We start from the raw sequence: 27,936 nt of genomic DNA, 5'->3' as shown, positions 1-27,936 counted from the left end.
GGAGATAATTAACTATATCATCTTTAGAAGGCATCGGAAGGCAGTCCTGTAGAGGGAAGTTTCTTTAATGTTTTATTATGTTTTTATATATGTTGGAAGCCTCACAGAGTGGCTGGGGAAACCCAGTCAGATGGGTGGGGAGGAAATAATAAAAAGATGGTGATGGAATAGGACATCCCTATTCAGTGGTGTAGCGTGGGTTGTCAGCACCCGGGGCAAGGCAAGTAATTTGCGCCCCCTAACCCGTGGATTTGCGCCCCCTAACCCTAACCCCCAGATGTTGCGCCTGGCCCCCCCTGCACCCCCCACGCTACGCCACTGTCCCTATTTTCATCAGAGAAATGTTGGAGGAAATGGGTTAGAGTGTTGGATTAGGACCTGGGAGAGACCTGGATTCCAATCTGGACTTTGCCATGAAGTTCACCTGCCTCTAAACCTGATCCTACCTCAAAGGATTGTTGTGAGGATAAAATGCCCAAGGGGGGGGCCATGTGGGCCACCTTGAGCTCCTTGAAGAAAAAGGTGGAATCAGGGCCGTCTTAAGCATATCCGGCACCATGGTGCAAAGCTCCCTGTGGGCCCCCCCCCCGTTTCCCAGGGTTTTTTTTAGGGAGGTGGGGCGGGGCTGGAGGAGGTGGGCAGAAGCTGGAGGGCAGCTCCTCTTGAGGGGAAAAGGCGGAGGCTGGACGCGGTGCCTCCCAGCTCAGCTGGCCACTTTGTGCCGTGGTGGCCACAGCAGACGGAGGCTCTGGGCGCAGCGCTGCTTTGGCGTGGCAGGGTGGAGGCGGGCGAGGGCAGCGAGCTAGTGCTGGGAGGTGCTGTGTCTAGCCTCTGCCTCTTTCCTGGCGCCCTCCAGAACTTGGCGCCCTGGTGCCCCATGCCAATAGCCTCTATGGGTAAGATGCCCCTGGGTGGGATGCAGATGCAATAAATATATGCAGGGCTTTTTTTCAGTCAGAATTTGGCAGAACTCAGTTCTGGCACCTCCCAGGTGGGCACCATTATTAGAGAACGAGGGAGGCATTCCTGGTGCGTTCCAGCACCTCTTTTTCTAGAAAAATTGCACTAAATATATGAATGGTACCTTATAGCTTGATAAGCTTTGATTAATGAGTGAAGCAGTGGGGGTATCAAATATATCAGGACACCATAGCTGGGGGTGGGGTGGGGGCTCTGCATTACTTAGGTGGTTTTTAAAGGAGATTGGGGAGAGTCAGAGGAAGGTGGATCCCAATAGGCCTTGGAAGTACAACTATTTATTTGAATTCCTTTAAAGCCACACCCTTTTTCCATTCTGGAGCACAGTGACTTAATGGGAACAGAACATTAAAGCAATAATACAGAACAAAGAGTATTGTAGAGTCACAAGACGGCAATAAAATGGCTGAGATTAAAATATTGATGGGACCACAACCCAGCAGCAGTCTGCTCTGTAACCCAAATGCCTGGATTAATGGGAATGTCTTCAGCCTTAAAAGTTTTTTTTTTATTGGTTGGGGCATGCATTTAAAGCACATCCAATGCACATATAAATTACATTACTTTCCCCAAAGAACCCTGGGAGCTATAGTTTGTTAGGGGGGCTGAGAATTACATGTTTTGCTTGGAGAATGGTGTTGCAAAATTTGGAGGCCTGAGATTTTGGAGATTGCTGTGTTTCCCTTGCCTTATTGCTTCAGGGACTTGGAATTAGATCAGCTCTTCTAGGTTGTTCTGAGGGTGGGGATGTGGTGGTGGTTGGGGAAACCATGGGGTGGACTGGATGACCTTCTGGTAGGTAGCTGTTCAGCACCACTCACTTTCATGGCTGTGTGTTTCTACCAGGAAGGAAGCTGCCTATTGTCCACCTACACCCACACAAACACACCCACACCCCCCGCTGTAACTGTTGCACCTTCATAGGGTCACACAACAGATTCTCTCTCTCTCTCTCTCTCTCTCTCTCTCTCTCTCTCTCTCTCTCACACACACACACACACACACACACACACACACAGTATATTTGAAAAGTGAGCACAGCTGCTGCACACAGTGTACCATTGTCAGATGCTGTTTGGCAGCTGAAATATTTGTCTGACCTAAGGAATTTGGGAGTTCTGTTCTCATGCCTGATTTCCAGGAATGAAATGGTGGGGCTTGAATTCTTCTCAGCAACACCTTTTCTACAACAGCTGCCCCTCCTTCCCAGATTTTTGAGCTCCCAGCCCAACAGAGCTATTTGGCTTGCAAAGGCATTGAAGATACAGGGAGTTAAAAAAAAAAAAACTTGTTGGAGGAGAAGAAAGCAGGTTAAAATCAACACATTTTCCCCCTGACTAGCTGCTTTGGCCTTTTCAACACCTTTGTTATTTCAAGTTGCCAGCCTTTGTACTTCTGGGTTTTTTGTCTTTTTTTTTTTTTTAAAGACTCTTCCAAATCTTCAAGTTACTAGTCCACAAATGCTTTTCTGCCCTGCCTGCCTACCTGCCTGCCTGCTACTCATTTGTTGTCTAGGTTCTAATACTAACAAAGGTTCTAAAGTTTTGTTTCCTGTTGAGTCTACCTTTTGACAGCCCCCAAAGTGGCTACTGTAAAACTGAAATATTGCAATTAGTGCAGTAATTCCAGAACAGTGCTATGAGAGACCTACTACTTTACTGCAATAAGTAAATTGAATTACCGTAAATATTGCTATGAGTCTAAAGTATGAATAGAAAAGAATGTCTTTAAGAGGCACTTCCACAGTATTTCCTGTTATTGGCCATCACTTGCAGGGGACAGAGCAAGGCTCTGTGTCAGGGGAAATTTAAATTACCCAGTCACTCCTGATGCAAAGTTAGAGTGGAATTACTCGTTGGAGAAAGGTTCTTGTTGCACCTCTGTGTAATATGCTGCTCTCGGCTGGACTCCATCCACCGAAGGCGCACAAACCCAGACAGTGTTGAACCATAAGAGATGGGGTCCTTACCCCTGTTGTTTCCAATAGTCAAGCTCCTTGGGGCAGGAGTGTGTTTCCAGTTTTAATCTGGAATGTGGTCTGTGTTTCTGTGTGTCATTTAACTGCTGGAAATTTTTGGAAACTTCCTTAAGATCAGTTTTGGTATTTTGGCATCTGATTTTTTTTTTATGTCATGTGAGTGGAGAAGCCTATATCTCGGCAGTTAGGTAGAGATGGTTTTGTTTTGTTTTTCTCCTTGACTAGGCTCAGCCTGGGACTTCAAACCAAATACACATTTTGACACTGAGGCTGCTGCATTGCTCAAGTTCTAAGAAGCAAAATGGCTAAGGGCACCTGTAGACGTTTCCTATTTATGCTGGCCAAGGTCAATGGGAGCTGCAATCCAGAACCTCTGGAGGACCCTGGGAGATGGGCAGGGGTCCTCTGAACCTGGGTCACTGCCCCTTTGCACTGCCCCTTCAGGATGTGATTTGCATTCAGTTGCTTTGCCCCCTTTTCTTCTCTTTGAAAGCCTGCAGCTCCTTTTTCTTTCATGGGGCTTCAGGATGGGCGAGAGAGGAGCGGAACCAGGAGCCTGTGAGTTTGGGCATTGGCCAAACCTGTTCCTTGGCCAGGACTCCTTCCCACGTTTCACTCGCTGCCACACCCTCAAGCTGCCTTCTTCTCTTTGCCAGCTTTGTTAGCTGTTCCCTTGGTTGGGAGCACTTTATTTATTTGTAAAAAGCCTTAATGGCGTTCTGACGTTAATCCCTGCATGACAGCCCTTTCTCCGTTTAATTCATACTTCACAGCTTGAAAGCCATTTATGCAACTAGCCTTAACTTACCAGAATAAAAGAAAATATATGATCCACTTTGCCTTTCCTGTTTTTAAGCATTCAGTTTCATTCAGAAGATCCCACCCTTCTTGTATGTCAGGGCTCTCTCTGCATCTCCTCAGGAGGAGGCCACCCAGTTGCAGGAGCAGCAAATGAATTGTGATTTTGATAAAATACATATTTTTATTTAATGGGCAATTCTAGAAAATAAAATTTTTAAAATGGCAACTGTAGCCCCAGTTGGGCTCCCTAATCGTAGATTGTAGCGTTGGAATGAGTCCCAACTCCTACAACACTGGAATCACAGCTAAATAACCTGGACAGATGGCCATCCAGCTTCTGTTTAATAACCCCCGTGAAGGAGAGTCCACCACCTTCCAAGGTAGTCTTTTCCACTATAGAACAGCTCTTACGTCAGAAAGTTCTTCCTATGGTTTAGTCGGAATCTCCTTTCTTGGCATTTGAATCCATTGGTTCAGGTTCCTGCTCTCTGGAGCAGCAGAAAACAAGCTTGCTCCATCTTCCAGCCTTTGAGATATTAGAAGATGGCTATCAGATCCCCTCTCAGTCTTCTTCAGGCTAAACACCCCCAACTCCCTCAACATTTCCTCCTAAGGCTTGGTTTCCAGGTAGCTTATCTTGGTCATCCTCCTCTGCACATATTTCAAACCCTAATAAATGGAGGTATTGCAGTGTGCAAGAAGGGAGGACTTGGCATTTTCTTCTGTGCTGCTGTCGGGTGTTGGTGATGTTGTGGTTTGGGTGTGGATCATCCAATACATGTGGAAAGCACCTGGTTGGCAAATTTAAATGAAATAAAGAGCATGAAAATCTTGCAAATGGGAGGAAATTTCCCATTGACATTCGTTGCTGGGATTTTTGGGGAATTGAAAGGTATTGAAAGAAGATTAGGGTGATGTTACAAATATCCTTCCTTCACTGCTGTCTAAAACATGTTTTCTTTTGCAGCCTGACATTCTGTTGAAATGTTGCAGCTGCATACCCACTATGCCTTTAAATCACACCTGAACCACATTCTTTCCCTCAAAGAATTCTGGGCACTGTAGTTTCCCCTCACAGAATTGCAGTTCTTAGAAACAATTAACAAACTACAGTGCCCAGAATCCTATGTGAGAAAGAATGGCTTTTGAATGTGCCTTAAAGGTAAAGTGTGTACTTGGCCTCAGTGCTTCTATGCTCAAGCAGATTGACTTGAACTCTTCTTACTTTCTTCCAGCCTTCTCTCAAGATGTCAACGGTCCACGAAATCTTATCCAAGCTCACCCTTGAGGGAGATGTAAGTATTGCTCCATTTACTCCCCCTGCTTCCCCCTGGCCCATCCTGACTTCAAACACATCTGTGCGCATGTGGTGTATTTATTGGGGAATGCCTCTTTTGAATGGCACTCAAAAGTTCAAGCCGTGCATCTCTCAGGCAGCAAGTGTTGTGAAAGTCCCCTCTGGATATGCTGGAGGTGTACGCTGGGGGAAGTGGACCAGTGGCTTCCATGTGCTCAGTGGGCAGTGCCATGTGCTCAGAAATGCAGACATTCCCCTGGACTGAGAATAGGCTCTTTCGAAAGTTGTTGATTTTTACACTTGCACAGAATAAACCTTTTGAGGTGCAAGAGTGTGCACCACTGTTTCTAACTCAGGGCGGGGGAGAGAGGTGGGGGTGCTTTGGTGTCCAGAAGTTTGGGAAATGCTCTTTAAAGAAATGTCCTCAGGCAGTCTCCTGAGTGAGTCACACCACATCTGTTATTCCAGTGGGACCTGCCTGGCGGTGGTGTGCAGCTACTGGATCCCTTGAACTGTAGGGGGAACAGATTGAGTTGAGGCCCTTCTGCAGGCCAGGCATCTGCTCCACGGCTGAGCTACGAAACCCATCCCAGATGTGTTCGATGATAAGCCAGCAAAAGAATGTGCTTTTATTCTGAGGGTTCTCAGCTTCTCCATGGTGCAATTAAACTTTTCCACTCGCTGCTTTTCTTGGCATCAGAAAGGAGCAGAATCTTCTGGAAAAGCTGTCTATGGTGCACATAGGCCAGCAAAAGGCCAGCTTCCACCTTGGCTGAGAGAGGTGGGAATAGCCAAGAGGTGGTAGTTCAGTAAAAAAAAAAAGGGGGGGAGTGTTTACACCCTCCACCTGGAGTCTTACATTTTTAAAGGAGAGTCTTACATTTTTAAAGGCTGTGCTTGAATAACCTGTTTCACGAGCCTTGCTGGAGAGGAGGAATTATGGGTGGCAATTCTGTATTTGGAGGTTGCTATTTATTTATTTATTTAATTAATTAATTAATGTGGATACTGTCCTTCATGTGGTGGTTCACAACATAAAAGCACAAAATACCTAATACGAACAAGAACAACCCCGCTTTCCTTTCACACCGTCTGATCTTTGGCCCTTTTAGCTGCAATACTCACAGGTGCTTTTTCCCTGGAGCAAAGCTTACAAAAGGAAAGGAACCTCCCCTCAGGGATCTTGGGGTGATGGCAGTTTCCTATTTTTGTGTTGCAATACCTCATATTTTGTGCCATTCCTGGCAGTGAGGCAAGTGGAAAAGAACATGGCTCACCTCTTGCAGGTCTTGCTGGCCTCATTGCACCGTTTCTGTTTTTGACTTTTAAAGAAGCAGAATTTATTTATTGCATGCATTTGTACACAGCTTTCTGATTTTTTTAAAAAAGTGGCCCACAGATAACAACTATTTGGAATTCAGTTACCTTTAAGCTGCACATGAGACTATCACAGTACTCAAGGACAATATCCTGGTATTGATAATTAAAACATATAATTTTATTTAAATGTTCCTTCTCTTCCAACACCAATGAGAACAAGTTTTTTCCAGGGGATGTGAATGAAACAACTCAAACTTGTACTTGGTATGTGTATGTTTAATTTTTAGTTTTCATTTGGGCTTTTGTTGTTGTTTTAGTGTGTTGTTGAAGTGGGTGGTCTTATTTAAATAAATAGAAAGTTTTTTGCTTTTTTAAAAGACCCATAAGACAGCTCACAGGCAAAGTTCTTCTACATCAGGGATGAGGAGACTGACTCCTGTCACCACCGCCATCTGCTTTCTGGGGCTGATGGGAGTTGGAGTCCAGGAAGGCCTGGTCCTGTCTCTGTTTTATGCATTGGGTCTGTTCTGTGAGATAAGAAAGTAGCCCTGTCAGGTGAGAAGACGGTGCCATTTCCCCCATGGATGTTAGGCTGGCTTTCCTCTTGCAAGAACAGAGCTGCTGATTTAATGGAGCCAGTTTGGAAGGTCATTCCCCCCTCTCCTCTTCTCTCCCACAGCATGCTCTCCCTCCAAGCGCCTACGCCACAGTCAAGGCATATGGGAACTTTGATGCGGATCGCGATGCTGCAGCCCTCGAAACCGCAATCAAGACCAAAGGTAGGGCCGGGCAGGGGAGACCCTCTGTCCTGCATTGGCACCTGCCATGTCCTTGACTTGCCACCATCAAACATAACTTTATTATTATTGCTTATTAACTTTGAATACCACCCCTCATCCGTAGATCTCAGGGCAGTTCACAACATAAACATACAATATAAAAAACGCAAAATACACAATACAATTAAGAATGAAAACAAACCAATCATCTCCTCTCCCACAACCCAATTAAAAGGGTATCAAATGTTAATCAGCCAAAGACCTGGTGGAAGAGGAATGTTTTTGCCTGGTGCCAAAAGGTGTATAATGAAGGATCCAGCTGAACCTGTGTTACATCCTTAGATTAAACGACTGGGTTGATGCCTGTTTCTTTCCCAGGGAAGGTATTCAGGAGCTCAAAAGCAGCATGAAAGCAACTCTTTCTGGTAGATAGGAGGTTGTTCCTGCAACAGCAAATGCTTTGCGGTGTTGAGGCTCTTGTTGTCCCATGTTGCAAATTTTCTTTCACTGCAGGAATGGGGAACCTGTGGCCTTCCAGATGTTGTTGGACACCCAACCCACTCCAACTTCCTTGACCATGGGGTTGCTGGGAGTTGGAGTCCAACAATATCTGGGGCACGAACAGGTTCCCCACCCCTGGTTTAGAGCCTGACCCCACCCAGAAGGAGCTCACTTTGGTAGCAAAACATTCTTCTGGCCTACAAGGTAGGTTGAGATGAAAGAGATTGGGTGATAGGGGCAAGTGCAAAGTAGCAATGCCAATGTACTCACGGCCATGCACAGCATTCCCATTTTCCAGTCTGAGTCTGGGCATTGGCTTTAATGATCCCTTTCATCTCATGATAGTTTCACAGCTGTGCTGTTTCGTTCTTTTGCCTGTCAGTACATGCCAGACTTTGCAAAGGCAGTGCCTGTAGTGTGACTTTGAGCTGTGGAGCCTCATTCTGTATGGATTAGTGTTGGGGGTGGGGGGCTGGACCCACCTGTATTGAGTTTCAGATTGCAAGCTTCTCGGGGCAAAGACCTGCCTTCTTCTACTTTGCAAAGCACCATGCATACAGGTAGTGGTTTATACATACATATCAACAATATGTTGCAGGCAGGACCTGCAACAAAATCTTGCAGCTTGTTCAATGGTGGAAATGCATCCACCGAACCCCAAACAATGAGTCACTGTGTATACTCATCTTCAGATACGCATGCACACGAAAGCTCATACCAAGAACTGACTTAGTTGGTCTTTAAGGTGCTACTGGAAGGATTTTTTTTGTTTTGACTATGGCAGACCAACACGGCTACCTATCTGTAACTGTGTATACTCAGTCCTCATTGGGCTGTAGCTGGGGAGGTGTTCCAGGACTTTTTTGAACTCCAACCAACTTTGGGGTCCCTCTTCATATGTATGAGTGGCTTACTTATTACAGACTGCTACTGCAGTGATCTTTCATATTTGTGATGATGCTCCCACAGCTACCATGCTGGCTTGGTAACCTGTGAATTGGAGGTGGCATTGCAGAATTCAGTCCATTGCATTGCATCCTTGCTTGACTTGAACAGGATTGGCCCTTAACTGATGGGCCTGTTTTCTGCAAAAAAACCCTCATTGTTCTACCATTTGTGGGGCAGAAGGGAGATAACAAATGTGCAAAAATGGAATTCACCTAGTTTGGAGAAACGGGGGGTGTCCTGTGGTTACTTCATGGAACATCTAGATCTTTCTCAGAGCAGTGGCAAGAAGCTCTTGCACATCCCTTCATGTTACTTGAGAGCAAAAGCCTGAAGCAAAATAACTATTGGAAGCACTTTGACCAGCCTGGCATGATTGGTAGGCCACACCTTAGTTTTTAAAAAGTGGAGAGAGAGAAATGTTGATGGAGTAAATCAAAGAGAGAGCACGCCTGCTGTTTTCGCTCTGGGGCTTTGTATGTACCATGCATCTGTCAAGCACTCTGAGATGCCTGAAATTTTATTTTTAAAAATAAAGAACATGCTTCTGGCCCTCAGTGTGGTGGGGGAGGAAAAATACTCTTTGGACCCCACAGCCCTAATCTTTATCTTTTTCCCTTCTCCTATTCCTTGCTTCAGGTTCATTATATTTTTTAGTGAAAGAGGAGAAAGTCTACAAACCTCCCTTGTTGTTCTTTTTTTGTTAGACCATAGCGTTTGCTGTGGCATGCCCCTGGGTGTGGCAAGTGTAGATGTTGGCAAGTTGTGAGATGTCAAATGGAAACATCTCCCATGTGAACCTTTTGATATAAAAGATAAATGGCCACGCAAGCAGCCACAAAGGCGAGGCTCTGTTCCTCCCTGCTGGAGGAGGAGGAGGAGGGGAGGGCAAACCATCACATTACAGGAGGTTGGCTAGTAGTTCATCTCACACCTATGTCCCAAAAGGATGCTACAGCTCACAGCTACAGAAGCTCTCCTCTTTGGAACTTCCCCTTTGCGGGCCTCAGCTTCATGCCTTCTGTTAGGCTGTGGGCCTGCGCAGTAATTCTCACTAGTTACTAACCGCATGGCTGTGCTCTGCTGCCACAGTTGGAGGCAGCAAGGCTTCCAAATACCAATCTCTGGAAGCCACAGGGAGGCAAGAGTGCCTTTGTGCTTGAATCCTGTTGTGGGTTTCCCACTGTAAGATCACGACGCTGATCTTGGCCTGATCTAGCAGGACTCTTCTTACCCTGAAGCCACAATGGACCACAGAGTAGCAAAGCAAGGCACATCTGTTAGCCAGTGGACAAAAGTGTCTTTTCTGCTTGCCAGATTGATCAGAGCATTGCAACAGGAGATTAAGAACTCCCTCCTTCCCTTAAGACTGAAAAAGAAGAACTCTGAGCTCTATTCTTCACTGAACAGCTCACTGCCCCTCCCCTGTCTCAGCAGCTATGAGTCAGCATCCTGCTTCTGATATCCTCTTACCCTGAAATGCAAAGGGATTTTTCCAACCCTCACCTCCTGCTCCACATAAGCCAGAAGAATGAACATAGCCTGTCCCACTATCTCTGCAGACTTTGGAAGTGACACAATTCTGCATTCTTCCTTGGAGTGACTTTTCCTGTCCACCTGCTCTGCACTCCTCCTTAACTGCTCTTTGTCAGTACTAAGCTGGGTCTCCCTGTCTGTGGTTTGGACATGGTTGAAACTGGAATCTAACTACACTTGATGACCAGCAGTAGCACATGAGAAGGAATTCAGTTGCATTCTATCCTTTTGATGGCAGGCTCAAGCATTTATTTTTTTACTGAAAATTACTTGGGCAGTTTAAATTGTCTAAGCCTTAGCCTGCATAAAGCTTTTAAATTGTCTGTTATAATTTTTATTGTTGCCTTGCATAAATTTATTATTTTGTAGCTCATTGCCCTGGAATTGGATGAAGGGTGGTATCTAAACTGTGTTAGTTTGCCATGTGATGGTGTATTCATTCAGAGATCATCTTTTGCGGTCCATTCCAATCTGTCTCTTTGTAGCAGTGTATGTGGGTACTTCTGTTTTCTAAGGCATCAGCATTTGATCAATAAAAACCACCACCACCACTGACTTTCAAAAATGCCCCCAATTTAAAATGGGGAGTAAACATTTAAAATACTTTTAATACAAGCACTTATGAAAGCTTCAGGTGCCCAGAGGCTTCCTCTTTTTCTCTTGCCCAGCAGGGAAGCCTCTTTTGAAGCAGCACCTGCTATGGCTCATATATCAGTAAACTAAAAACAGAGGTTATTGAGTTGTTGTTTTTTAACCCTCCTATTTAAATGTAATTGAGCTAATGACCATATGAGTTTTAGTTGATTTATCAGCTCAGGTTTCTTTAACTGGATGGCAGTTCTTCTCCATGTGCAACAGCCTTCTCAGGAGTTTAGGCTGAGAGTTTGTGGCTAGCTGAACCCACCCTACAAAGGGTTGCTCTGGCTGAAATGCAGTATTAGTCATCACTTTGTGTCTCTCATGCGTATTTCTACTGCACCCCTCAAATGCTCTGTGAGTCATCTTTTTCTTCAGTGATTCATATTCTGCCATTTGTGTGAAATGTCCCTGCAAGAACATCCCCTGACCACAGCCCTGCATGGACTGAAATCCAAGACCAGGAAATGCCAGCACATCAGTAAAGCCTGGCCCAAGATATTTGCTGCCACAAGCAGCAAAGCCTAAATAACATCCTTCCTTCACGAGTTAACGTTTGACGTAAGACCCTCTGAAATGAATGGGAGCCACCAAACTGCATGGTAGTAGTCTTTCCGTAGATTGCGGGGATGCTTTTGGCTTTTTTAAAAAAAAAGGTTTTCTAGACCTCGACAGTGGAAGCAGCCATTTAGGAAGACTGAGGTGGTGCCTCACACAACTTCTGTTCCTTCCAGGGGGCTTCTGCAGTACAGTGGTACCTCAGTTTATGAACTTAATCCGTTCCGGAAGTGCGTTCCTAAACCAAAGCGTTCTTAAACCAAAGCGTGCTTTCCCATAGCAGCGGGGGAGTCAATTTACAAAGGGAACACACTCAACAGGAAGCAAAACATGTTGCTATTCCAAGGCACAGTTCACAAACCAAAACACCTACTCCCGGGTTTGCAGCATTCTTAATCCAAATTGTTCATAAACTAAGCTGTTCTTAAACCAAGGTACCACTGTACAGCGATTCTTCCTGTTGGACGGTGTTCCATGGCTCCATATTTGTTTCCCACTGGGCCACCTTTAATGGCACTCCCCTCTCACCTTGCCTCAAGGGAGGGCCACCTCTGTATCTGGAACATTAGGCAAAGTGTCCGTGGTGTGTGCTAGAGGATGTACACACACGTGGACATGATATGGTCCGTGGACAATTTGCCTGAAGCCAGTTGCTAACCTTGTATCCTCCCACTACAGTTCCCATTGATTGACTGAGTTTGCTTATATGCCGCTTTCCCAAAAGGAGCTGTGCTCAAAGCAGCTTATAGCAGCCATTCAAATCATTAGAACAGAGAACATTGGAAATACAAATATACAAAATACAGAACGTGTCAGTAAATTCAAAATAAGAAAAACCAACAATTTAGCAAACAAAGCACAAATTTAATGTTACAAAACCAAACCAATCCCAATCTAGGCTTAAGTACATAAATAAAAAGCAAAAATGAAAAATTGAAACGTTTGTCCCAGCCAGCATCTAGTGGAATGCTCTTTGAAGACAGTGTGTAACCACTAGTGGTTAGTGTCTTAGACTACGGAGACCCAAGTTCAGATCTCTGCTCAGCCACAAAGCTCATTGGGTAAGCTTGGGCCAGCTGCTTTTTTCTCAAACTAATCAACCACACAGGGTCAATCTGAGGAGTAAAGAAAAAAGGTTGGAGAACTTTTATATGTGCTGTCTGAGCTTTATAGATAAAGTGCAAACAGCCTTAAAGTTTTATTACTTTCAAGTGGTATATAAATTTTGTGAAACAAAAATAAATGTAAAAAATGTAATAACTTGTATCTCATTTCCATCTGTTATTATAACTGTTCTCCCTGTTTTATACACGTTATAAAATGAAATTTTTAAAAATGCAAAAAGAAGAAAATATTCAGTGAAGAGTGGGCTATAAATATTGCAAATCAATCAATGTGCATTGTTGCGCTTTTTTTGTAATCTTCTGAAAGTTTTGAGGATTGGGACACTGTTTTTGAAAACCCAGCTGGCCCTGGGTTTGCCTTTTAAATCTTTGCAAAAATGACACCATCCAGACCACTTGCCAATGACCTGTTTGCTCCCCCTTCTCTCTCCCTATGCAGGTGTAGATGAAGTGACAATTGTCAACATCCTGACCAACCGCAGCAATGAGCAGCGACAGGACATCGCCTTCGCTTACCAGAGGAGAACTAAGAAGGTACTGAAGGAGGCCAAAAGCTACACTATACTGCGAGAGGTAGACCTCTCCTTCTCCCATCAACTTGTCAGATCCCCTTTTAAGGACCTCTGAGCCAGTGGCCATCACCATACCTTGTAGCAATGAATTCTATAAGCCACAATTTGGAGGAGCTTGCCCAAAAAAGTGACCTAAAAATACTGTCCAATGAATAAAAGTAGATAGAATTTGAGTTTCCTTTTAAACGTGGTTTGGTGTGTTGTCACACAGAACTGAGCCCCACAGAAGATATCACTAAAATAGTGGCGTTAGTTCATTCTCTCTGAGAACTGCTGTGTCCTGACTCAGTAGCTCATAAGAAGAGCCTGGCTGCTGGATCAGACCAAGAGGCCCATCTGCTCTGTCGTTCTGTTCCTGCAGCGATTAACCTGATGTCCACAGGAAGCCCACAAGCACCTCCCTCCCAATGTTGCCCTGTGGCGACTGGTATCCAGTGGCTACTGCCTCCGGTAGTGGAGAGCCTACAGCTGTCATGGCTTGTGGCCACTGTAGGGCTGTTGTACATTTCAGTGAAAGACTTGCATGGGAGAACTTGGTTTCAGCTATGTTTAGAAAATGATCATTTCTGCTTTCACAGTTGTTAGCTGATCTCTCGTGTTCCATCCTGGCGTTCCGCAATCGGAGCCAAACCTCCAATTAAGCAGAGTGCCTAAATGCCAAAGGATTCTAAGAGACAGTGGCAACAGGCAACCATCCAATTCCTCAGTGGAAAAATATGAGTCAGGAGTAGAGGGAAAGGAAATGGATAGGAGATTACTTTTCCTGGATGAGTTTCCTGGGGAAGAAATGTTTCCACTGGGTTTTCTTCATGACATTGCAAATGGCAAATCAGTTAATGTTCTTTGGGATCAAGAAGGTGGTCCTGTTTGTTTTGAAGGCTGGGGATCTACATTTTATGAGAGAGAGAAAAGAGAGAGAAATGTCCCACCACTTAAATCGTCTTTGCCCCCCACAGAATCTTGTCTCTTTTAAATCTGTCCATTGCACCCTGAATGAACATTTTCCTGAGTGTGAATTTAGTTTGTGTGCTCAAAATTACATGTTCTCTTACTTTTTTTTACACAAAACTCGTTTACCTTCTTGGATGGTAGAATATAACAAGGTATTGGGTTGTCATTTACCTTTAAATAGAAAGATTTTGATCACTTCCAAAAGACCACTGTGTCTCCCCTGCAAATCAGTAGGGAAAAACAACAGATTTAAAGACTTCAGTCAGTCAGAGGAGCAAGCACCCAGATATCTGAAATAGGTACTAACTTTTTCACCCTCTTTCCTGTCTTCAGGAGCTCTCTGCAGCTCTGAAGTCTGCTCTGTCTGGGCACCTGGAGACTACTATCCTGGGTCTGCTGAAGACGCCGGCTCAGTATGATGCTTCTGAACTGAAAGCGTCCATGAAGGTATGTGAAATGAGGAACCGCCAAAAGGTTCATCTTTGATGCTTGTCTCCATCACTGAAACCCTTCTCAATCTCTCAGCTCTCACTGTCAAAGAAAACCTTCCTTTATTGAAGGGACCACAAGGGTCATCTAGTCCAACCCCCTTCACAATGCAGAAATCTTTTCCCCAACGTGGGGCTGGAATCCACAACCCTAAGATTAAGAGCCTCCTGTTCTACTGACTGAGCTCAGGATGCTGCCCACGTTTCAGCACCTAGATTGCTCGTGTAATTCAGATGACTGTGTGCTATGGACACTGAGCAGGATCCAGGTGAGAAGCCTGGTGCCCATCAGATGTCACTGGGCTTCATCAGCATTTGTGGCCAGTTCTAAAGGATGATGGCAGTTGTAGTTAATCTGGAGAGCTGAAGGATCTCTGCCCCTTTGTTCTGAGGGAGTGAGAGAAATCCAGTTTCTTTCCTGATCCATACTCAGCTGCACTCAAGTGCCCTTGCAGAAAAGACGGCTGACTTCCCCGTGCCAACTCTTCCATGGTCCCCACATCAGTCCAGTAAGTCTCCACACCAGAGTTGGCTCCAGTTCCCACTCTTGCTCCAAAGTGGCTCCAAATGCTGCTGCATCCACAACAGTCAGCGTTGGAGTTGCTGTTAAAATTAGTGTTTGAAATATTAGTATTTGTTCATCATGTTTGTATCACGCCTTTCCCCAAGGAGCTCAAGGGGGCATATGTGGTTAGACTTGAGAGATTTGTGACATTCACAGCCGAGCGGGGATTTGAACCCTGCTCTCCCAGCTCCTAGTCCAACACTCTAACCGCTCCAGCATGCTGACTCTTTAAAGATCTGTTGTTTCCCCATCACCACTCAGCTGCCAATGCCAGTAGGGAGCGGGGAGTGAGATTTTGGTCCCCACCTAATTCTCAGCTCCCAAACTAGGAACTGAACTGACATGTTTCAAAATTCGCACTTCTCCTAATTTTGTGATGCTGTTCTCCAACGCAAAAATGTGTATGTTTGGGGAAAGTGTGTATTAGTGAAGGTGACATGCAAAAACAGATTATGCCAGGGGAAATGACTTGCAAAAAGCCTGCGTATTGCACAAAATGGGTATCCTCAGAGAAATTATGCATGAAAACATACATTTTTGTGCATTTTTTTTTAAATCTCAAAACTGATGCAGAAATGGGCCAAACTGACTTTAAACTTGGGGAAAATGAGAAACTGAAATGGAAGGGATTCCATCACTGCCCCTCACTCAAGCCCATCATATCAGTTAGACATTTTTGGTCCTGTGGGTGGTACTCAACCAAGTCCTATGCAGTGTAGACACATTGAAATTCATAGGCATGACAAATGTAGGTTAATTAATTTCAGTGGCTCTGCTCTGAGCAGAACATAATTGAATGCCATCTTTTGTAAAGATCAACTCTTGAGCTCTCCAGCCTGCGATCTGTTTCGTGTAGAAGTGCTCCACTCCTCGGTCTCACGACACGGGCAGGACTTTGATTTTCCTGTCCCCTAAACTTCACCCACACTCCTGGATTGCTCTATAGTCAGCACACAGAGGTCTGCCTCCTCTTTTTCTTTATCCAATGCTGCCCTCTGCTGTCTCAGCTCAGCACTGTTGCCAAATGGAGCTTTTAACTTCTTTATTAACAGTTTGCCACACTGTTTTCTGCCGTAGCCTGCTGTGCCTCAAAGCTTTGTTCAAATGCTTCCTAGCCCTTTTTCTACACATTTATCATGGCTGGCACTTCTCTTTATGTTGTGGAGCAACCACTGCACATCCTTCTCCTGTGCCTGGGACAAGGTTTTAGGAAAGTCGGCCCCCCATTTTATCCTCACGACAGCCTTGCGAAGTCGGGCAGATTGGGAGATACTGACAGGCCCCTGACCACCCAGCGATTTGAATCTGGGCCTCCTTGTTCCTCATCCAGCACCCAAATCACCATGTGCCACACTGACCTTCTATTTGAAAAATCTTTTCAAGTTGGACTGGAGAGCAAACAATGTAAAACATGTTTTCTGAAAAACAACCAGCCTTTGAAATCTTGGGGGCTTCCATGTCACAATTGTGGAAGCTCTTGCCCTTCTTTACAGGCTAGAAAACTCCCAGTATTTGTTTTTTGCAACACTGTCACAACATAAAATGGAAACATTGCCATCCGACCCCCCCCCCCACCTCTCCCCCTCCCCCTCTTTCCCCCTTTTCTTACTAATGTCTCAACAAATGAAACTGATTTGTAAAAATGTTACAGGGGGGGGAAATACGAAAGATATTGCACACACTTTTGTAAATCAAAAAATATTTAAATTGTTTTTTTAAAAAAGACACTGTCACAACTTTCACTACAGGGGGTTGGACTAGATGACCCTTATGATTCTCTGCATGGCATGTTGACATAAGCAAATGAACAGATCTCTGTCTCATGGAACTTACAGTTTAAACAGGGAGAACAATAGAATGGAGAACTAGTGTGTGAGGAGGAAGGCAAGGCAACAGTTTTTCTCCCCAACATCTTGTTTCCTACACACTAGAAATATATGTGCAGGAGCATTCTGTTGTTCATGCACTACCACCAGTGGCACTACAATCCAGCAGCAGTTTGAACATGTGGCAAGCTCAGTTTCTACAAGGGATGCAGAAGGTGTGGCCTCCTTGACATTGCTGGTTTCCCAATACTCCTGAACATCGGCTGTGGCGGATGGGAGTGGGAGACCAGGAGCATTACGAGGGGCCGCATGGACTCCCCAGTGTACGCTGCTCATCCTGGAGTTGAATTTTAAATATTTTGACACGGAAAAGTATCTTGCGTCCCATCATTTCCAAAGGGCGTTCCCCTCCCCTCCCCTTTTCTATTTCATTTCTGTCTTAGTCCCTAGAGCCATGTTGCAGTAGAAAACCAAGGAAATTAAATGAGTAACATGGTTGAAAGCACTTCATTTATCAATTATGCATCTAATTCTGAAGTCAAAGGTTGCGTTATTCTTGTTTTTTGTTAAAGAGGCACATAAAATAAGTCTCTTTAATTATGCTCTTTCCTTAAAAGTTCTCCAACATCCTTGCAGCCAGAGCTGCTTTATAAATGATGCCTGATGGAACTGGAACGGAACAAAAATTAACGATCTTGTTCCCAGGCCTTTGGCGGGGATTGTTTTGACTGAACTGTACCAGGGAGGGTCATTGAGTTCCCAAAGAGTTTAATTAACACCTGATCCCTTTTCATGTGGATTAGTAATTTTCTTATTGTATTAACAGCTTCATAATTGATTTACACTTTACTCCCAGTTAATTCAACTTTTAGTTCAAAGCCATATTTTTGTATTCAGTTTTATATGTTCAGTGTGCAAGGGAGAAAAATCTGCTGATTAAATCTTGAACTTTGATCATTAAAAAAACCCCTCACACTTTGAAATTTATATTTTATAATATATGTCCCTTGAACTCACTCAGATTGTTCAAAATATATGAAATCTGAATATTGGTCTGTCATGCAAAACGTATTTCTGTTCTTTGCTATTAACAGGGATAATAAAATGTCTTCGTCTATTTTTAAAAGGCTCCCCTGTATATTGATTCCTGCTTCCCCCCCTTCTTTTTTGTGAAAACAATTTTGAGATGCAGTGTGTCTGGGCACTGTGCTTGTTATAGAGTGAAAATCTTTCCTGTTCATTTCTGCTTATAATCCCAAGTTGTAGGGGATCAATTTCAGTCTGTTACCTACAAGGATGTGGACAGGCTGCTTGGACGAGTGAAACCAACCACCTGTCTCCTCATAAAAGTGAACCCGCAATGGGCTTTGTGGGGTGGCGAATGTTCCCCTCTGTGAGTGAGTCTTCCCAGACCCCCTTAAAAAAGCAGTCATTAAACAGCTTCTTTAAAAAACCCATCATTGGACCCAGCCATTTTCGCCAATTATTACCCAATTTCAGAACTTCCATTCCTGGACAAGGCGATTCAGTGGGTGGTTGCTGAACAACTCCAGGCATGTCTGGAGGATGCGAACTATTTGGCTCCCTTTCAGTCAGAATTCAGGCCCAATCATGGGACTGAAACCACCTTGGTCGCGCTGGTCAATGATCTCTGGCAGTATAGTGACAGAGGTGAAAGCTGTTTCCTAGTTCTGCTGGATCTCTCAGCAGCCTTTGATACCATTAGTCATGGTATCTTTCTGGACCATTGGGGGGAATGTGTTAGGAGCTGGGGCCACTGTTACACAGTGGATCTGCTCCTTCCTCCTGGGCCATGACCAGAAAGTGGTGATGGGGGATGAGTGTTCAGACCCCTGGGCTCTCACTTGTGGGGTGCCTCAGGGTTCTGTCCTCTTCCCCATGTTTTTTAACATCTATATGAAGTTGCTGGGAGAGATCATCAGGGGGTTTGGGCTTGGTGTTCACCAGTTTCCGGATGATACCCAGCTCTACTTCTCCTTTAAATTAGAACCAGTGAAGGCAGGGAATGTCCTGTGTGAGTGCTCTCCTTCAGAATTCATTTTCAGCCTTGGAATAGATTTTTGTTGGTCTGTCCGAACAGGACACAATTCTGCAATGAAGGCAGCAAACAAGAGCAGTATTCTGAAACTGACTGTTAAAAGCAGTTCGAGTAGGGTATTTTCCTCACACAGGGCCCTACCTCTAGGCAGAGTGAGGCAACTGCCTCAGGCAGCATATATTGGGGGACCAGTGTTCCCCTAAATGAGCCTGCTGCCCTCATGCTGTGGAGGATGATATATCATAGTTGTTGTGGCAGTAACTGTCAACTGCCTCAGTCTAGCTGGCTTCTGTATGGGGAATGGGGGGAAGGTGCCATCTTGTAATTTGCCTCAGGCAGCAAAATGCCTTGGGCTGGCCCTACTCCCTCATAACATTTTTATTTTGATAACAAGCGGAAGCCACACTTTTTTTTGTTATAATCTCATCTCACTGAGTATGTGTACCTATCAAAATGTCCATTTCCGCTTGCATTTCAGGGTCTGGGAACTGACGAAGACACGCTCATTGAGATAATCTGTTCACGGACAAACCAGGAGCTGCACGCAATCAACAGAGCCTACAGGGAAAGTAAGTTGACCAGGAGGGCTGTATGGTGTGGATCTGTCCTTAGATAAATTGCCCTCAGAATGATTTGAGGATTGACCTGATGATACCTTGATTGATGGGTCCAGCGACACCAAACATTTTGTGGTAATAGGTTCAGAAGCTCATTTGCAGTCACAGAGGTGTAGTCGGGGAGGTCCCAGGGTAAGTACTCAGGGCATGTGAGGCCACTGCCTTGCTGAAGCTAAGTGTTTGGTCAGTTCCTGGATGGGTGACCTCCTGGGAACCAGATGTATGCTGCCTTAGGTTCCATGACAGAAGAAATGTACGGTATAAATGTCAGAAAACAGAGCAGGGGTAACTTATTTTTCAGGCCTAAAAGTGAGGTGCAAAATATCCCAAAGTATTTCAATTTTCGCACCAGATGCAGTGGTAGGGAAAGAGTGCCTAATTTGCTGGGCCATTCTTAGATCTCATGAAAGTCCTTCCTTGTTTTAACGAAGCAAGAGTTAGGAGGAGGTGAGATTGTGCAAAGCTGGTGGTGGCTGCATTAATTGGCTTTTAAAATAAATATTTATGTGATGATGTTGCTTCATAATGAGTAGTGCTTGGGGCTTTTAATGTCTTAGGAAATGGGTGGGGCACAAGTAAGTTGATGAAAGTTCTGTAGGCCATTGCTTCTTTAGTTGGAAGGACTGTGAACCCCACACAGTTCTAGGTTCAGGAGGGTCCTGTGGAGATGGGGAGTCCGGGGGGGGGGGGGTGGACACAAGAAGCCACTGGAAGGGACAGAGAGGGATATGTGCTACAGAAGCATGAATATTTGATCACAGGATGCCCTCTTCAGTTTCTGAGACCTTCACAGACACTTGTGCTAGACACTTGATTTTTGTTTCATACAAAGACTGACTTCCACATAGGGCCAAATTCTGCACTGAGATCTAGGATGAAGAAAACATGTATATGGGTCTTAAGCCCAGCTTTTCCTTTTGACAACTTGGCTTGAGCTTCCAGAGGATAAGTAACTGGGACTTGCTTCTGAGTGGATCTGGACAGGATTGCTCTGCCAGTTAGAAGCAACAAAAGCAACCAAGGGTTTGGGGTCTTAGTCTTTAGGGTACTATGAGACTTTTTGCTGTCCTTTATTTTTGGTTGAGGGTTCCTAACTTCACGCTCTTTGAAAATGAAGCACCTTGCAATGTCTCTTGCTGCCCTGCTTTCCAAGACCCTTACCATCCTTTCACAACCAGACATCTCTGCTTAGCAAGTCTCAGTCCCTTAGAAAAAGGAAAAAGAATGATCTCTTTGAAAACAATTAGAAAACAGAAATTAAAAGTCTGGGTCAGTTATAGTGACGAACCTTTTTTGTCGCTGTAAAAACAAGCCTATGTGGGCACCCAGCTTGCATGATCTGTCACAGCTTGATTCTACTTTAACAAACCGCAGTTGGGACAAGCCACAGTTTCCAGAGTTCGTATGTAATGAGTTACTGTGGTTTGAAAGCAGAGGTTTTGCAGTTTATTCCTATTCTATGTGAAGGAGGGGAGGGTGAGAATTTCTTATTTAATTTTTGAACTGTAGTTTCCTCTTTTGTCTGAACTCAGGAAACTTTTCTTCTAACTGTGGATAGCTTAAAAACTAGGATTGGGCTTGTTTTTGTAACAGCAAATCATGATTGTTCATTATGGCTGAACTGGGCTTCAGAAATGTTAGTAATAGAGCCTGCTTTACCAATCTCCCTTTACTTCTTTTTTTTAGTGTACAAGACTGAATTGGAAAAAGACATCATCTCAGATACATCTGGCGATTTCCGCAAGTTGATGGTGGCTTTAGCCAAGGTAAGACTCTTCTGGTCCAGCTCCCTTTTTCCTCTGGTTATTTTAACTTAAGTGTTTGCTGCAAGTCATGGTAAGAACTCGATGTTTTAGTTTGGCAGCACTTGCACTTTGGAACTCCCTGCCTATTGACATCTGACAGGCACCTGCACTGTACCTTTTTCAGCACCTGCTAAAAACATTTTTGTTTAGACAAACCTGTCCAGAGTGGTGGTGTTGTATGTTTTAATCTGTTTTTAGCTTATCACTGATTTTAGTTATTTTTTGAATGTTTTAAATAGCTGCTTTTAAATGTCTTCATTGAAAATTGTATTGTTTTATGAACCAACCCGGACCCTGCAATCACGATCCAAGTCCCTTCTTCATGGGCCTCCTCTCCAAGAGGTCTGGAGAGTAACAAGCTGAGAACGGGCCTTTTCTGTGGTGGCTCCCCACTTGTGGAATTATTTCCCCAGGGAGGCTTGTCTGGCACCTTCATTACCCATCTTTAGATACCAAGCAAAAACATTCCTCTTCTCTCAGGGCTTTGGCTAATTAAACAATCTATGGCCTTTTAAACTGTGAGGAGTGTATGTGTGTTATTGTTTCAGTAACAAACAAAAACAGTAACACACATCCCACTCAGTTTAAAAGGCCGTAGATTGTTTAATTAGCCAAAGGCCTGGGAGTAAAGGAATGTTTTTGCCTGGCACATAAAGATATGTAATGTTATGTATTTTTATATCGTAAACCACCCTGTGATCCTTGGAGGAAGGGCAGTGTAGAATTATTATTATTATTATTATTACAAACCGCTTTGAGGTTTTTTCTTAGAATCCAATGGCATATGAATTTCATAAAATAAATAAATAAATGACTGTGGCCTAAATGTGTAAGGGATGCCACACAGAATTTGAAATTAGCTCTTATGGCTCTTATGGCCAGATCTTAAGGATCCACTTCACCCTTGAGAGCCAATAACCATAATGTCAACCCGCCCCCCCCCCGACCAACCACCGCTAGCATTATATTACCACAGTATGTGCTCTGAGAAACAAGCTCCAGTGATCTGCAACAAATGGTACAAAAGTTGAAACACCAAAAATACAGATGCTCCCTAATGTCCACAGCTCATAACTAGATATATCAAAGGCCGTAGTCCTCATGACTGTAAAGCTGTCCCCAGTCCATAAATCCAGGCAAGAGAGTTGGTAATATTCTCTTCTCAATGAATCCTGGAGCAAGAAGTGTTCAGTGGTTGTATATCTGAAACAAGTGCTTGTTTTTCTTCTTTAAAAGGGAAGGAGAAATGAGGATGCTTCCGTGGTTGATTACGAGCTGATTGATCAAGATGCCAGGGTAAGTAATGCTGAATACTGACCTCTTTTCACCTCGTATGAGGGCCTGTTGAAAAGCTGCCTCCGGCCTCCCCAGGTGTGCAAAGTGTCAACTGTTCCACAGTATCTGAGCAGACAAGTGCACTTCAACTGTACCAGCTCACAACATGCTCAGTCTGTCGCAGTGCTCATGCGCTCCAGAAGTATTTGACCTGCTCTGAGCCCTTGCTGATAGCCAGGTTATAGACCAGGCTTCCTCAACCTCAGCCCTCAAGATGTTCTTGGCCTACAACTCCCATGATCCCTAGCTAGCAGGACCAGTGGTCAGGGATGATGGGAATTGTAGTCTCAAAAAACATCTGGAGGGCCAAGGTTGAGGAAGCCTGTTATCGATCCAAACCACCCCAGCAATATTCTCAATACAATAAAGTGAAACTATCCGTAAGTGGGTGCTTTGGAGGAAAAGTGCCGGGAGTCTTGTAACTCTGCTGCCATGGCAGTGGCCAGGTGTCTGACATGAAACTTTTTCATCCCAACTGCAGGACTTGTATGATGCTGGTGTGAAGAGAAAGGGAACGGACGTGCCCAAGTGGATCAACATCATGACTGAAAGGAGTGTCCCCCACCTCCAGAAAGGTAACATGCAACTCCAGGCCGCTCCAGAGGTGTGGGAGGGTGAAGCCCTCACCTGTTCAGGTCTCATGATGGAGGCTCCTTTTCACTTGCTTGTGGCTTTCTTTGCTGGCCAGGTTACGACTAGAGGAGAAGCAAGGATTTGCTCCACTACTGATCTTTGGTTTCACGATTGCACCCATAGCTCAGAGGGGGAACATATGCTTTGCATACGGATTAAGAGCATACGAGAAGCCTGCTGGATCAGGCCAAAGGGGCCAGTCTGGTCCAGCATCCTGTTCTCAGAGGCCAACCAGATCCCTGTAAGAAACCCCCAAGCAGGATCTGAGCTCAAGAGTCATTCTCGCCTCCTGTGGTTTCCAGCAACCAGTACAGTGGTGCCTCGGGTTACATATGCTTCAGGTTACAGACGCTTCAGGTTACAGACTCCGCTAACCCAGAAATAGTACCTTGGGTTAAGAACTTTGCTTCAGGATCATAGCTGTCAACGTTGCCCTTTTTTTAAAGGGAAATTCCATTATTCCGAATAGGATTCCTCGCAAGAAAAGGGAAAAGTTGACAGCTATGTTCAGGATGAGAACAGAAATCGTGCTCCGGCGGCACAGCGGCAACAGGAGGCCCCATTAGCTAAAGTGGTGCTTCAGGTTAAGAACAGTTTCAGGTTAAGAACGGACCTCCAGAACGAATTAAGTACTGAACCCGAGGTACCACTGTATTCAGAAGCATGACTGCTTCTGAAGGTAGAGGCAGAGCATGTCCATCCTGGTTTGTAGTCTTCACCTGCATGAATGGGTCCAATCTTCTTCAGTCATGGAGGCAGAGCAGAGCTGTCATAGCTAGCAGCCATTTATAGCTCTATTCTCCACAAGTCCATCCACTCCTCTCTCAATGCCATCCCAGTTGGTGGCCCTTGTTGCCTCCTGTGGGAGTGAGTTCCACAGTTTAATTCTGCGCTGCGTGACTTTTTTTTCTTTCTCCTGACCCTTCTGTTTCCATTGACTAAACTTTGCAGTGTTTGAGAGGTACAAGAGCTACAGCCCTTACGATATGCTGGAGAGCATCAAGAAGGAAGTGAAAGGAGACCTGGAAAATGCCTTCGTTAATCTCGGTGAGTACATGGACAGAGGCAAGAGGAGTTGACTATTGCAAAGGATGTTGAGGAAGGTCAGGAGTTGGGTGCTTCTGGTTTGCCCTGGACAGAGGTGTCCCTAGGGTCCCTTGTGCCCTTGGCAAGGAGCTGTGTTGGTGCCTCCACCCCACAAAACATCTGAGGTTGCCTGGACAGGAGGAGTGCGCCTCCTCAGGGCTGGACAGGGCACCCGGACCACTCTCTGCCTGGAGGCTGCTCTGAGAACCCCTTTCCGTTCCCCTCCTCCAGCAGCTTTTTTAAAAAGGACTGGGAAAGGGAGGGAAGAGGAAAATTCAGGCACTAATTCTTAAATAGTATGGGGGGTGTTGTGTGTATACCAGCTAGGGCTATTTTCTGTTAGGTTAGGAACTTAAGAGGAGCATGTTCATATCCATTAGTTAAATCAATGTTGATTGGCTGACACTGCAGTGTTTAAAAACTGGATATTATTATTTTTTTAGCAAAAGAATCCTTTTGACAGGAGGGAGCAGAAATGTGTTTGGCAGTGGGGGGGGCTATCTACTTTTAAACTTTTAATAGTTTGATTACAGGTGTGTATTTTAACCCCATGTCCATCTTTTTTCTCCACAGTCCAATGCATTCAGAACAAGCAGCTGTATTTTGCGGACCGATTGTACGACTCAATGAAGGTAAAATACCCAAACACAGGTCTGGGGCACAATTCACCAAAGCACCCTCCTATTATGCAATCACCATTGAGATTAATTCTGTTCACGAGCTCTCCTGCTCAGTGATCCTGTGTGCCTCCCGCTCATCTGAGGGGATTTCTCTTGGAACACCCCAGAGGCCTGTGTCCGCTTCCTGCACCAAATGTCCATAACGTTGTTGTCATATCATTAAATCACTCCCAGAAACCATGCCTATTTTCAGTCTGGATTCTGAGATGGGTCAGGACTCAAGTGGGGCTTGATCATTCCATTTGAAACTTAAGGGTTAATTCATTTTTCAGTAAGTATGGAAGTGTTGCTTAGCAACTAAGGAGGCTGCATGATCCTTGGTGAAGATGCATATGCTCAGACTGTGTAGCTGTGAGAGAATTTCTCCCTGGATATTAAGTTGAACCTAACCCTGCTTTTAAGAAGGCCTGCCCTTAAAAAAGAAAGAAAGCTCTGGTTTTTCCCTCTCCTCAAGTTATATGTTGCTTTTTTTCATTTTCCTCAGTAAAGTGTTATTAGGATTTCTTTTCTCTCTGGATTCCATCTGTGTTATTTTACTGACTGCTAACAATTCCCACCGCCCAAAAAATGCATTGCAAACAATCAAGTTTGATTTAAACAGCGAAGTTTAATTGTGGAAAATAATTGTGTTTTTTTTCAGGGCAAAGGAACCCGAGACAAGGTCCTGATCAGGATTATGGTCTCCCGCAGTGAGGTGGACATGCTGAAAATTAAGAGTGAATTCAAGAGGAAATATGGGAAGTCCCTGTATTACTTCATCCAGGTGAGTGGCCATCTTGCAGCAGATCTCCTGTCAGTCGCAGCAGAGCAGACAGTATCAGATCACCCCATGGAGAGCTCAGTTGTGTTGAGCATGGGGCTGATAATGCCAAGGTTGCAGGTTTGATTCCTGTAAGGGACAACTGCATATTCCTGCCTTGTGGGGGGTTGGACTTGATGATCCTTGGGTCCCTTCCAACTCTGATTCCATGCTGGCCGTGTGGCATGCTTCTGCTCAGGATCCCAGCCACTCCATTTCTCCCACTCCCCATTTCTCTCCCCCGCCCCAAGCCAGGCTTCTGTGACCACTGAGCATACTCAGTCTTCATTCTGCTGTTTTCGGTAATCCACCCCTACAAAACAGTTTTTCCCTTTTGTACATCGCTAGCCTTGGAATCCCTCCCCCACCCCAACTTGCTAGTATGCCCTGAAATTCTTGGCATGGTGCAAGAACACACACATGGGGAATTTTGAAAAACACAGCAGGACAATTTATGGCTGCCTGCATGGAGTGGCGCAGAATGGAAGCCTCCCTTCTTTCTTGTATCGTTTTGGGGGTTCTGATGATCCTGACAGTGAGAGTTTTGGCTTAATGTCTCTTTCCTTCTATTCCCCTTACAGCAAGACACAAAGGGCGATTACCAGCGGGCACTCCTGAACCTGTGCGGAGGAGAAGATTGAAAACTGTGATGGGAATGGAAAGAGTTCCAGCCCTGAGATATGCTCCCCCCTTTTTTTTACCCCGCTTCAGCCCTGATCTCCTTTGCAGAACTAGAGCCATTGGCATGATAGCCTTTGCTAACTCATCTTCCCTATCCTGTCTACTCCAGGCGGATGCCGTTGGTTGTTTTTGTATTATTCCCTCCCTTGGCTCAGGCTTTGCTTGGCTTTTACCCAAGTAGCTAATCTCAGCAGAAGTAATCAGGCCAAAGGAGTTAACATTCCAAAGAGAGGGAGAAGGAGAGGGAGGCAATCCTTACATGCTCAGTGGAAGATTCTGCCTCTTTTTGTGTGCAATGTTCTTGTTGGAAAGCCAAATAAAATGTAATTTTTACTTTAAGAAAAAAACAGTGTGCTCTTGTGCATTCTTCCAGAGGAGGAAAGTGTCGGTTTCCTGGTGTAACAATAATTACCATGTGGGATTCAGACACTCCCCCTTCTGTGCATATTTAAAAAATTACTTCACATCCCTCCCATTTGGTGTAGCCTCCCATCTCACAGCAACAGACAGTAAGACTGTTTGACAGTGGAATGGACAACCTTGGAAGGTGGTGGAGTCTCCATCAGAAGTTTTTTGAACAGAGGTTGGATGGCCATCTGTCAGGCATTCTTCATCTGTGATCCCTGCATTGCAGAGGGTTGGACTAGATGACCCTTGGGTGTAATTTCCAACTCTGTGATTCTAAGGAACTAATCCAAACCACTCCTGCTTTGCTTTAGATGAAAGTTAATTTATGGTAGACTAGTGGGGAGTGCCTGGTGCTGCCCAGGAATTTGTAGAAACCCAAAAATACTATGTTTTTTAAATGGATGGTGAATTTATGAGTTTGGACTTGTCATGTAAATGACTGGGTAGCTCAGTTGGTTAGAGGATGGTGCTGATAACGCCAAGGTCACAGGTTCAATCCCCGTATGGGACAGCTGCATTGTAGGAGGTGGAACTAGATGATCCTCAGGGTTACTTCCAATTCTACAATTCTATGATTCTATGCCAAACATTGGGTGAAATCATGTTTTGGTCTGCCATCTGGATTCAGCATGGTGCCTGGCACTCAAACACTGGTGTAGATCCTCACCCCCTTCTCGGGAACCCCCATGCCAAGTTTGATGATGCCCCAGACAGGTGGAATCATGCAGGTGTGACATTTTGGTCCACCATCTTGATTCAAAATGGTGCTGGCATCCAAATGGCAACGAGGCTCTCCATCCCCTCCTCAGGAACACTTGCTGCTCCCATATTGGGCACCCTCGTGTCAAGTTTGGTAAGGGTATCTCAAGATCAGTAGCCTTTGACAGCAGGGGCAAGGAACCTCAAACCCAGTGGGCCGAATAGGACCCTTCAGCCCTTTCTCGCCTGTCAGTCAGGACTCTTCCCTTGTTCACACCT

The 27,936-nt window shown here is 44.9% G+C and overlaps 1 protein-coding gene across 2 annotated transcripts in view; it reads left to right on the top strand.

Annotated features, from left to right (window-relative positions):
- The window catches only part of ANXA2 (annexin A2), a 35,060-nt gene extending 8,163 nt beyond the window's left edge, over positions 1-26,897 (top strand). Inside the window, exons 2-13 of one of the 2 annotated variants that reach the window (XM_079953451.1) lie at positions 4,993-5,052; positions 7,054-7,153; positions 12,893-12,987; positions 14,310-14,423; positions 19,393-19,483; positions 21,218-21,297; positions 22,573-22,632; positions 23,153-23,246; positions 24,256-24,351; positions 24,964-25,022; positions 25,711-25,833; positions 26,451-26,897. In XM_079953451.1, the coding sequence (XP_079809577.1) occupies positions 5,005-5,052; positions 7,054-7,153; positions 12,893-12,987; positions 14,310-14,423; positions 19,393-19,483; positions 21,218-21,297; positions 22,573-22,632; positions 23,153-23,246; positions 24,256-24,351; positions 24,964-25,022; positions 25,711-25,833; positions 26,451-26,510 (1,020 nt within the window). In that variant the 5' untranslated portion in view covers positions 4,993-5,004 and the 3' untranslated portion in view covers positions 26,511-26,897. Of the gene's footprint in view, positions 1-4,992; positions 5,053-7,053; positions 7,154-12,892; positions 13,027-14,309; positions 14,424-19,392; positions 19,484-21,217; positions 21,298-22,572; positions 22,633-23,152; positions 23,247-24,255; positions 24,352-24,963; positions 25,023-25,710; positions 25,834-26,450 lie in introns of both variants that reach the window. The other variant, XM_079953452.1, reaches the window with a different exon arrangement.
- Positions 26,898-27,936: the final 1,039 nt, after the last annotated feature.

Source organism: Podarcis cretensis, assembly GCF_951804945.1.
Source record: "Podarcis cretensis genome assembly, chromosome: 14".
Lineage (NCBI taxonomy): Eukaryota > Metazoa > Chordata > Lepidosauria > Squamata > Lacertidae > Podarcis > Podarcis cretensis.
Note: the sequence above shows the minus strand (reverse complement) of the source record. Positions and strands in the feature narration are given on the sequence as shown.